The 12,212-nt window shown below is 44.8% G+C and overlaps 1 protein-coding gene across 2 annotated transcripts in view; it reads left to right on the top strand.

Moving 5' to 3' along the window:
• Positions 1-12,212, top strand: part of Neb (nebulin) — a 193,761-nt gene that overhangs the window by 154,302 nt on the left and 27,247 nt on the right. For both annotated transcript variants that reach the window (XM_052182470.1, XM_052182469.1), the window contains 12 exons: positions 960-1,064; positions 2,468-2,572; positions 2,938-3,042; positions 3,694-3,798; positions 3,891-4,001; positions 4,604-4,714; positions 4,931-5,032; positions 5,138-5,242; positions 7,635-7,745; positions 8,221-8,325; positions 9,033-9,137; positions 10,451-10,555. In XM_052182470.1, coding sequence (XP_052038430.1) covers positions 960-1,064; positions 2,468-2,572; positions 2,938-3,042; positions 3,694-3,798; positions 3,891-4,001; positions 4,604-4,714; positions 4,931-5,032; positions 5,138-5,242; positions 7,635-7,745; positions 8,221-8,325; positions 9,033-9,137; positions 10,451-10,555 — 1,275 coding nt within the window. The remainder of the gene's footprint in view (positions 1-959; positions 1,065-2,467; positions 2,573-2,937; positions 3,043-3,693; positions 3,799-3,890; positions 4,002-4,603; positions 4,715-4,930; positions 5,033-5,137; positions 5,243-7,634; positions 7,746-8,220; positions 8,326-9,032; positions 9,138-10,450; positions 10,556-12,212) is intronic.

Raw genomic sequence — 12,212 nt, 5'->3', positions numbered from 1 at the left:
TCGGTCCTTCAGAGTTCAACCCAGTTGCGGACCCTCACGAGGTACAGCTCTAGTCTGTGAGAATGGTGTCTTGGTGTGTTTTCCCCGTGAGTTTGTATGTGCTGCTCACTGGGAAGGTGATGGTAACTGATGCAAACCCTTTGCCTGGAAGAGGTTCGGCTTAATAGAAAAAATAGACAGGTAAATAGCTATGCTGTGACCGGAGAGCAGGAAGAAGTGGGAGCCCAGGAGGAGGGCCTCCTGGAAGGTAGCTTTCAGGAAGTCTGCACCAAGGCCCTCCTGATGTGGGAAGGAAAGGTGTACATGGAAAGCTGCCGGCTGACTCTTCAGCCCAGGCTAGCAGGAGTAAAACCCGTGGCCGCACTGCGGACCACACTCAGTGTGGACCACACTCAGTGTGTGCCGTCAAATGTAAGAAGACTCAGCTCCTGAGGGGGTTTGCAGTCCCATGGAAGGAGCAACATTGTCAACCAGTCTGACCCACCAGAGCTCCTGGGCTCTGAACCACCAACCAAAGAGTACCCATGCAGGGACCCATGGCTCCAGGCGCATATGTAGCAGAGAATGGCTTGGTTGGGCATCAGTGGGAGGAGTGGCCCTTGGTCCTGAGGGGGTTTGATGCCCCAGAGTAGGGGAATGCCAGGGCGGGAAGGCAGGAGTGGGTGGGTGGGTGGTGGAGAGGCAGGGGGAGGCGGAACGGGATGGGGAGTTCCAGAGGGGAGACCTGGAAAGGGATAACATTTGAAATATAAATAAAGAAAATATCCAATAGAAGAAAACAAGAAGTGGACTCAGCTCCACATAGCCACATCATCTCCTCACAGCAGATTGTTACCAGATACTCTCTCATGGGCAGCATCATGAACTGCATTCACACTTTTGGTTTCTTCATCTTTAAAAATGTTTAACTCCCTGGGGTGGGAAAAAAAAACTAACCATGCCATTGTTGTCTCCCATAGCTGAAATATAAGGAAGTTTACCAAAGAAATAAATCTAACTGCACCATCAAGCCAGACGCCGTTCATATCAAAGCAGCGAAAGATGCCTACAAAGTCAATACGAATGTAAGTTCACAGCTTTCCTTGTCCCAAGCCAGCCTTAGTCTCCGTTTGCTGCTGTAACAGAATACCTTTGACTGGGTAATTTGCAGAAGTTGATGTAAGTTCTAGAGATATGGAGGTCAAGAGTACATGAGTACCTGACTCATCTCCTCTGACTGATATCTCTCATGGCAGAGAGCAGATGGGGCGGGAGAGCAAGTGGAAAAGTCTAAGAATGATTGCTCCTTCTACATCATGAGCCACTATCTCCCTGGAGGTTCTTCCTTCATGACCACATGGCCTGCTGAAGGTCTCAACTCCTCCTGTCATCCCCAGGGACAGTAAAACCTCAACATGAGTTTTGGAGATTGCTGTGGCTTGCCGTTTAACCGTAGCAGGCGTGGTGGGGATTTCGCCACTTCAGCAAGCATGTGGCCTTTCAACTCTCTCCATGAGTTGAAGCTCTGCCTATCCAAATGAAAAGCTCAGCTCCAGGAGAACGAGTAGCGAATGATCTTAAGACCTAAATGCTCCTCCTGCTCTTCATGAAGGGGCTTGAAGAAACCAGAGTGGTCTCGCTAGGTCACGCGCTACATCTCCTCAGTGTTTGAGGACAGCTGAGTCCAGATGCTAATTCTGAAACAAAGGCAGCGCTTTGGGAAGCACTTCAGCATCTTTCATTCTTTTCTCCATGCTCCCCTCTTGCCCTAAGCTCTAGTATCTGCTTCTGAAGGAGAAACCAGAGCCATTAGCTGCTGTCAGGTACACTGTCTGGACTCTCCACTTGCTTAGATCTTCCCTATGTTGATACACTGCTTTAGCTGGAACACCCTAAAATCTTACCTTACAGAAACAACTCTATGAACTTTGATGGGCACCAACTTTTTTAAACACATAATAAAGTAGTGTCATGAAACACTAGAAATCCAAGGGATTCTCATTCCTTCCAGAAGCGTCCATTTATAGGGGCTGGTAGATTAAGGTAGAGAAGAAGTTAGTGGGAGTCTTAAGGATGCACTAGGGGGCAATAAATAGGCAAATAGATGTAGGAGAGAAATGTAAGAAAATAGGCACTGAGGAATCTGGGTGGAGGTTATATATAGTGTCTGTAATACTCTGGCCTCCTTTATAGAAATAACCTGTAATTTACGGTTGTAAGTTAACAAGTTGTTGACTCTGAAGGTGATAAGGGTGGAGTTAAGGCAGACTGTAGAATCCTCTCACTGCAACTATTCCACTGCCTCAGTACCAATTTGGGGGCAAAGAGTGCCTGCCTGAGTGACTGACAAGCTGTCTAGCGCAGACAATTTTATTGAGGGTTCTGTGAGCTACAATTTGTGGGCTGGTAAACTTCAGGAGTCCCGCTGGGCACTGCATCTATGTGTCACCTCAGCCTGAGCATTGTCTTTCTGTCCCGTTCAAAACAGCTGGACTACAAGAAGCAGTATGAAGCCAATAAAGCGTATTGGAAGTGGACGCCTGACCGGCCAGACTTCATCCAGGCCGCCAAGTCATCTCTGCAGCAGAGTGACGTAAGAGAGGAGACAGACCTGTGGCGGTTTCCAGTACTCACTGTCTGGGCGCTCGCTCCAGCTGATATGGGCTCCAAAAGAGAAGGAAGTTTGAGGAGAGAAGCAAGTTCATGAAGGAAACGTGGCTGTTGAGCCTGTCCTCTGACAACTGGTCCTAGGCAGGAGGGCTCAGAAACCTAAAGCTAGAGAGGTCAGGAGAGCCTGGCCCTAGTCCTGGTTCCTGGGCTAGACAGGATGAATCTAGCCTGTGGTAACAGTGAAAGACTAGGAGGCCCCTCCCTTTACTCTGAGAATGGGTATTTCCTCTGAAGACTCCTCTCTGGTTTAGTCAAATGACCCACTCTCTCCGCTTTCTCCTATCGCAGTTTGAATATAAACTGGACCGAGAGTTTCTCAAGGGCTGCAAGCTTTCTGTCACTGATGACAAGGACACGGTGCTGGCCCTCAGGAATTCCTTAATAGAAAGCGATGTAAGTATCCAGCCTTCTACAGCATCTACCCTGACTAAGTACGTGGTTGGCTTCTTCTACAGTGTCTATGCTGACTCAAGGCTGTCTTGCACAGCAAGTCTCCAGAAACATCCAGGGCAGGACAGAAGTCCTCTCTGTAGGGGCTCAGCTGTGGGCCTAGCAAACAGTGCTGCCCTCAGGGACATCTGCGATGAGCTGGGTACCATCTGTGAGAATGCTTTGAGCCTGGCACGGTTCTTGGCTTATACTGCAGCTGGCCGTTCACATAGCCCAGGGAATCTGAAAGACGGAGTGGATTCTGTCCTGAATCTTACGTTTCTTTTCTGTGGGAACCTATTCTTCCTACTGTGTACCTGCCACCTCTGTAAAGAAGGAACAATTGTGTTTCCAGGCCTGGTGGGTGTCAGATGACATATTTGAGAATGCTTTGAACTAAAGGTAAAGATTTACCATGAGGTTTTCATCTCTATTAAAACCTCACGTTGTCAGGAAAAACCCACCTTGAATGAGCATTAAATCCTTTGGTGTGTTCCTTGTTTATCAGTGGTGTTATGCTCTCAGCTGAGGGGTTTTGGAGCTGAATGAAAACATGCAAGAAAGATACTTTTTTCAAATGGTAAAGAAATGCCTCCCCCCTCTCTCCCCCCACAGCTGAAATACAAAGAGAAACACGTAAAGGAACGAGGAACGTGTCATGCTGTGCCTGACACCCCGCAGATCCTCTTGGCAAAGACTGTCAGCAATCTGGTGTCTGAGGTAACCCACCCACGGCCCATATGCTTCACTTCCACCTCAGGCTGAGGCCCCAAGCAGAGGCCTTAACAAGCTCTTTCTGGCTATTCCTCCAGAACAAGTACAAGGACCACGTCAAGAAGCACCTGGCCCAGGGCTCGTACACGACACTGCCAGAGACCAGGGATACAGTCCACGTCAAGGCAGTGACCAAGCACGTCAGTGACGTAAGTGGCCAGCCACGGAGCTCTCAAGGGCAACTCTGAATTAGGTCAAAGACAGCCAACTTCCTGCTTACAGACGCTTGCTTTTATATATCAGCATTCTTAACCTGAGTACATGAATCCTAAACTTTAGGGTTTTTTAGAAATGTATTAGTATTCCATTTGTGCCAGTTAGAGCAAATATAGGCTTTGCTCCATATCACATCTTGCAATATAAGATATTATAACTAATGTTATCAATGGGAGAGAGCAATGCCGATCAAAAATGGCCTCTGCTGTCATTAAGCAATGTACAGTTTGAGGGCTAAAATCACCTGGTGTACCTCAGTAATCTCTGCCCGCTGCATCCTGCTGTTAAAACCTATGACAGATATTTTAAAGGTAAGAATTAGGAGTGAGCATTGAGTTCTCCAAACTTGCTGGATAGTTCTAGCATTGGTCCTCTGGAAAAAAAGAGGAAGAGGAAGTAGACTATGGCCCCGAGATCAAAGTTCCAACTGACACTGTGATTGGGAGCCATGAATTTTCCTGAAGATCTCAAATTCCTCAAATAAACCTTTTCCTCACGCCTCTCTGCTCACACAAACCACTCTGGTGCTGTTTAGACAAACTACAAAAAGAAGTTTGTCAAAGAGAAAGGGAAATCCAACTACTCCATCATGCAAGAGCCTCCGGAGGTGAAGCACGCTATGGAAGTGGCCAAGAAGCAGAGTGACGTAAGTTCCCCCTCAGCATCCTAAAAGCTCACTTGACACAGTGGGCTTCCAATGAGTGCACACCCCTGCTGCCCTGATTTCTCTGTCTGGTGGCATTAGAAAAATCAGGGATGGAAATTAGCTTATTTTTACATACATGCATGCAGTTTGTATGTAGGGGAGACTATTGGAGAATCCTGTGTGCCTCAAGTAAGCATTCTCTTCCCTCAAATAAAGGTTGCTTATAAAAAAGATGCCAAAGAGAATCTGCATTACACCACAGTGGCTGACCGGCCAGACATCAAGAAGGCCACCCAGGCAGCCAAACAGGCCAGTGAGGTAAGAGTGTCATCAAAATGACCTGGCACTGAAGGGCCACTGTGAACAAGAACAGGGTGTGTGCCACTGAGACCATACTGCCCGTTTCGATTCTCTCCAATCCAGGTGGAGTACAGAGCCAAGCACCGCAAGGAAGGCAGCCATGGGTTAAGCATGCTTGGCCGCCCGGACATTGAAATGGCCAAGAAGGCAGCCAGGCTGAGCAGCCAGGTAATAGAAAATGACAGACAGTCACCCCTGGTGTGGGATGTTAACAACTGTTCAGTAAGAAGCGATTCCCAGAAAGAACAGTGTCAAAGACCAAAGAGACACGGGGTCTTAAATTGTACTGTAGCATTTGCACAGTACAGAGGACCTGGACTCATTTCCTGCTAACCAATCAAGGCTTTCTAGGTTTCCACATCTCCACTTACAAGCTTGTGTGTTTAACCACTCTCCTGTGACAAAGGGTGCCTTTTTCCAGGCCGTCACATTTATATCCAGAAGGTCTGCTTTGTACTTGAGTCACCTGTGAGAGACTTGGTACTGTGTGCCAGGCATGAAATACTAACTTCTAAAACCCAACCATGTAAAAGAACCGGTTAACAACAGATCTGAGTGCCCTGGCTAGGTATGGCTGACTAGGGGCGAGCAAATGTCTTCAGGTTCTTGTCTCTGTAGTTAAAGAATTACAGACTTGTTACCATGAGGGCTTGGTCTTAGTATGCACAGGGTGCCGGTAAATATAGTTCATTTCAGCAGACTTTGTATTATAAGACAGGCTCAGAAATATGTTGCCCAAAGCGGACTGCCTGGTATTCCCTAATCTCTCTGCAATGCCTCCAAGTTTACACAGGTTTTCAGAGAGCTACAGTCTAACATCAGCTCACTTAGGACAACTTTTGGGTCCACCTGACTTCAGATCAAGAATATCTTCTTTCTTCTCCAGTATGGAAACCCTGTCTTCATCTTCTTCACTGTCCTTTATCTTCAACTATTTGTTTAAAGAAATAGGCTCAGGGTGCATGTGGTTGTACCTGTTGCCCTCCAGAAATATCAAATGTGACATTACAAACTAATAATATCAAGTTATAAAATAGGAAAATATCAAGTTATAAAAGTTGGAATTTATTGAGACAAAAGGTTCAGATAACTAACTGTTAACAACAAATATGAGTTTTATAGTAAGCACCAGCTCTTATTTACCAGACCATGGTTAGCTGATATGGATGAGGAGAACTGAGTTTTAGCCAGGCATGGGTTGGAGGGTCATAGCAAGACTGAGCGGTGACAAGTTTAGTGCAAGCCATCAGACTTTTTATATCTTTATCAGAAACAGAATACAATGGCAGTTGAAAAGATCAATACAAGTGTAGTTGCCAGGATACAATGCTGTTTGCAAGTTATGCAGGGCATACAAGATTAACATCTAAGACTAATTGTCCAGCCAAGCTTCTGTAGGCTTCACAGACTTTTAAGGAGCATGAAGAAACATAGGCAGTCTGAGCACTTCACTGCCTGAGGGAGTGCCTGGGTTTCTCGGGAACTAAAGTCTCCCAGTGTCCCCAGGAGCCCAAGACTCTAACCGGAGAACCCTATGGCAAATACCAGCTGAATCAGGCCAACCCCATGATTCCCTGAACTTATATTTAAATTTTCTGTTCCATATTTCATCATAAATTAATGGAATCACATAGCCACTTGAAACCAAAACATAATAGAACTAGAAAAAAAAACCCTTCAGATTTGTAGTGAGAAATAGTAAGAGCTTACAGAGCTAAATTCTTAATGTTTTTAATCTTTCAAGGCTTTCCAGTTACCAGATTACTTGATGTTGAAACTGAAAAAAAACTTGAGTGTTCTTGAACATCAAAAGTCCTGTCAACCTTATGTAAATTCACATTCTAGGTCAACCTTATGTCATGAAGAACACATCTCACCCAAACTCTTCATAAGCTCATCTCCCTGCCTCACATCCCATGAAAGGCTTGCTCTTTTAGCTGTGTTTGCTAGCTTCTGGTGTAGCCCCTGGCCCAGGGGACCTCAGCTGTGGGTGGTCTTCACCATTCTGACTTTGGTGTCTTAGCAGAGGTGACCATCCCTATTCTTCCTTTTGTCCTTTGGTCTGGATACCAGTCCTTCCTGCTGTGACTTTGTTCCCACAGCGTTTCCCTTTGTTTGGGAGTGAATTGCTTTCAGAGCAGAGCCCTATAGCACTGGCTTCGCTTTGTTCCTGGGATGTGGCTTTGCCTTCCACCCCTCCGCGCTGTCTTTGTGTCTGCAGTACCGTGACCACCAGTGACCACCATCCCCTCTGCTTCCCATTCTGGGTGCAGACAGAGTGTGTGGGCCCAAGTGCTTAGTTGTGACTCTATTAGCAGGATGTCGCGTTGATGTCACCAGAGAATATGATGGCAAAGTCTGTGCTGTCTGGCGTCACTGCATACCATCCCTGCTTGTGTGTGGCCCTGTGTAACTGAGACAGTATTCCCTCATATTCTTGAAACTGCCTCACTGGCGTAACAAGTTCTGTGGCCATTTGTAGCATGGACATATTCACTGCTGTTTACGTTTCCCTGGTCAGAAGCTCAGGAATAATCTGGATGTTTGCATTTGTCTTCAGGTTAAGTACCGAGAAAATTTTGACAAGGAGAAGGGCAAAACACCAAAATACAACCCAAAAGACAGCCAGCTCTACAAAACCATGAAAGATGCCAACAACCTTGCGAGTGAGGTATGTTCCTTCATTATGATAAAGGACATAATACACCGTTTGTCATTTTAATCCTATTTAAGGAGCAGTGATCGCATTCCAGGTGCTCTCCAATTACCATCACTAGTTCCAAAGCTTTGTAATGGCTCCAAACCAAACCATGAAGCCACCCTTTCTTCCCTTAGCTCCTGGTAACATCTCCTTCATCCATGGAATCCTAGAGTATTTCTCTTTGTGTCCTATTTTATTTAGCATAGCATTTCGTAGCACGGCATTCATTAGCACTGCATCCCATTTTATGGTGGAGGTATGCCATACTTTTGTTAATGATATCCATTTATCTAGTGATGGACACTCTGGCCACTTCTACTTTTAGGCAACTGTGCACCAAGAGGTTTTCCTTCTCAGCTATTCCCAGAATTTGTTTCATGGACAGCCATCTACCTTAGTGCTGTTTCACATTTCCTATTTATGTGATTTCCTTCTTTACCACTAGGTCAAATATAAGGCTGACCTGAAGAAACTCCACAAACCTGTGACTGACATGAAGGAATCTCTGATAATGCACCACGTCCTGAACACAAGCCAACTGGCCAGTTCGGTAAGCTCCATCACTGGTTCCGAAAGCAACACCTTCCGGGCATTGGCAGCTTGCTTCCTCCTCTGAGCGCCCGTGGTCTCCTCTCTGCTATTGATACATTCTGCTTATCACAAAATTACACTCTGGTGACATTCTTCCAAATTACATTAATCTACCAATTACTACCAATTACCAATAAAATACCATCAGCCTCAGTGCCTCTCAGATTGTAAAAATGCTTCTATTAGGGCTAGGGATTTATCCCCAGTATTTACTCATGGGTTTGATGCCCAGGAGGAAAACAAAAAAACAAATAGCTCTAGTTCTTATAAGGATGTTTAAGAGTCATCTGAAACAGCCTCTCGCTTTCAATGACACCTACTTAGAAACAGTCACACCAGAGCAGTGTCTGCCTCTGGTATTTATCAACAGTGCTGTACTTGGTGTTTTATCTATCCAACGTTTCCTTTTCTTTTTGGAGGAGTCTGTTTTTGGTTGGTTGGTTTTCAGTGGTGGAATGGCGATGACAGGGCTCTCTACAGAATCCTGGCTGGCCTGGAACTTGCTATGTAAACCAGTCTAGTTTTGAACACGTGGACATCTGACGTCTCTGTAGGAATTAAAGGCGTGTGACCCACTCCTGACCCTTAAACACCTAACCTAAGGAGGGAAGACTGAGAGTGTTCGGAGCCTTCCCACTGATGTGTTTCCTTGCTGCTTCTCCTCAGTACCAGTACAAGAAGAACTATGAGAAGAGCAAAGGCCACTACCACACGATACCCGATAACCTGGAACAGCTACACCTCAAAGAAGCCACAGAGCTGCAGAGTATCGTAAGTCCATCAAGATGGCTTCCCCACACTGAGCTTCCGTTCACCACAGTATCAAAAACCAGTATCGAGTCCACTCTAGGAATGGGTGGACTCATTGTAATAGCCATTGTTTGAGAAAATATTCCCAGGTACTGGGGCTTAAATTTGGTAACATTTTGAAATTGCTATATTAACAGTATTTATACATAATAGAGAAATACACATGCTGTAGTATTTGTTATTCATGTCGTGACAGGTCTGGAAGCATGGCAGTTAGTTCCCCAGAGAGACAAACCCCTCACAGTAACCTTAGGTTACTTACTAGTAGCATAGTCTTGCTACCACAAAAATCACCATTATAGGGTGTGCTGGGGTATTAGCCAGAGGGCTGCGTTATTATAGGTGCTCTTGCATCCCGTGTAAAGCAGTGTATGTTCTCTTCCTGAGTTCCATCATAACCAAGAACTCTGAGTTGAGCAACGTCTTTGAGGTTATGGGTGGAAGGGCCCTTGTCTTTCTATCTCTCAGTTTCTCCTCTGTGAAATCTTCTGTGTATGTGGCCACCCGCCCCCCACTATCAATAGCATGCTATAAGGAGGAGGCAATTTTACTTGATTATGTCAGACTTGTTCAATCCAGCTGTAAATTACTTTTCCCTTAAATGCAAAGTTATAGTAAGCAGTCAAGTGCACAGACAGTGGTGTCCCAGAGCGAGCTATTTGCTTTTAAAATCTCATCTGTTCTACACTCAGAGGAGACCACAGATTACAGGTCTCTGGTAATAGTTCTTATGAAGGAACTAGAGGCTTTATCAAAAATACCAAAAGATGCTATTTATTGCCAAAATTCATATGTCTGTATCAAATCTTGGCCGACTTCATATATGGGCAATGTTCTCCAAATATCATTTTCAAAAAAATCAATGTTTTGCCTGCTAATTGTTGCCAATGATTCTTCTGTGTCTCTAAATTAAACCTAAACATCATAGAATGTTCTTCTCAGATTGCACTGATTCTCCATCCACAGGCATCAACTCAAAAGGGTCTATGTCAGTAGCACAATAGGAAAGTCTTTTGAGTGGCAATAAGATGAGCAAACTAGACATAATTCATCAATTGAAAGTTCTTTCCCTTGGTGGGCACTGGACCATTCTATAATCCCAGTACATAGGAAGCTGAGGCTAGAGGATTCTGAGTTCAAGGCCAGCCTGTGATATATTGTGAAAACCTGTCTCAGATAAGATTAAATGAATCAATGAATTGCTGTCTATAGATAGAGTCTCTGTCTAGGAAGTGGCAAGCAGTGAAAGACTTAACAGACCTTCTCATCACTAGGTGAAATACAAAGAAAAATATGAAAAAGAACGAGGCAAGCCCATGCTGGACTTTGAGACGCCAACGTACCTCACTGCCAAAGAGTCTCAGCAGATGCAGAGCGGGGTAAGTCCTACACCACACAACAATGACATCATTCAAACCAAAGAGCCCCAGCTCAGCCCAGGGACCTTTCCAGCCTCCTAGAACATTCATTACCCAAAAGTGGTAGGAGGTACAGCTTTGTAACCTAAAACCTTGCTCACTACAGAAATTCTACTGTTCAATTCTTTTCTTTAAAATGTTTTGAGTAGCATTTGGCATACATGCTTTGTTCCAACATTTTCATAAAATCAAAATGCACTTATTTCTAGAACTGAAAAAAAATGTGTGGAATATAGTTTGAATTTGTCTTTACTCAATGAAAAGTTCACACTGCACAGGTGCATCATGGCTTTGCCACAAACTCTACTTAGTGGGATGCCCCAAGCCAAGGAGGAGTGGATCCATACCTATACATGCATGTTTACTGTGCCAGTGTTTACTACAGCCAAGTGAGGCAGCCAGCCTACATGCCCATCAACAGATAAATAAATATGGGAAAAGTGATGTTTTATATACACAGAGGAGCTCTACTAAGCCATAAAGAGGGAGTCGTATAACTTGCAGGGAAATAGATGCAACTGGAGGTCATCACGTTAAATAAGCCAGACTGAATACAGAGAGGGAACTATTTGTGAAGAAGACCAGAAGGGAAGAAGAGAAGACAAGACAAAGAGTGCAGTATGAGATGGGGGTTATGCAGTTATGATCAAAGTATATTATATACATTTATGAAAAACTCAAGTCAAATGCCATATTCCCTATAGTGAAAAGCAGAAATATTTTAAAAACAAATCTTTTTCACTTTTAATCATAGCGAAGGATGGGACATTTACTTAGACTCCCAGGGAAATGAGCCTTCTGGGGACTTGTTTGCCTCTTCTCCATGAAGCCCATCTCCAAGCATAACAGTATTTTTTTTTTTTTAAGAAAAGTAGTTTGTGGACTTTCCTGGTCTATGGAATGCAGGTCATGGAAAGTTTAAATTAGGTTCAAATAATTGGTGACTGTGAATTAGGCTCCTGTAAGTTTTGGAGAGATTTATAAGATAAGAAGCTACAAAGGCTTGTTTCTAACATCTATTCCTGGTTTCTGTGAGAGTGGAGTTGAAGAGATCAGGGGAGGGGAGACCAGCCCTTTCTCTCAATCATGGATGGAACCACAGATCCCTATGCTCCTGCCTCATTGTTCACCTAGTCTGTTCAGAAATTAAAAGAATAAGCCATGAGCCCCTTGCTGCTTCCCTCGGGCTCAAGAGGACATGGCTATGTCTGGCGCTGTAATGCCAGAGCCTAACAGTGTTGGCTCGTGGTAGATGTTGACTGTGAAGTGAAGAGATGGTAAAGGAGAATACAGTAGGGGGCAGTGGTTTACACAGGTAACGTAACCTCAGCACCCAGGAGGCTTGTGCTGGAGGATCAGGGGTTCAAAGCCAGCCTACTGCATCCCCAAACAATCAAATGCATAAGGATAGGCAGTGCCAATGCAGATTCCGTCCTCTAGGCTTTTCCTTTCTACTTTCATCCCCCAGAGCTACTGAAAATCTGAGATAAGATATGTTGCCCCCTTTAAAAATATATATAGTGAAGGAGCTGAAGAGATGGCTCAGTAGTTAGGAACACTGGCTGCTCCTTTAGAGGATCCAGGTTTGATTTCCAGCACCCACATGGCAGCTCACAAC

Source organism: Apodemus sylvaticus, chromosome 5 (assembly GCF_947179515.1).
Source record: "Apodemus sylvaticus chromosome 5, mApoSyl1.1, whole genome shotgun sequence".
Taxonomy (NCBI): Eukaryota; Metazoa; Chordata; class Mammalia; order Rodentia; family Muridae; genus Apodemus; species Apodemus sylvaticus.
The sequence above is the reverse complement of the archived record's forward strand: the minus strand, read 5'-3'. Positions and strand labels throughout refer to the sequence as shown.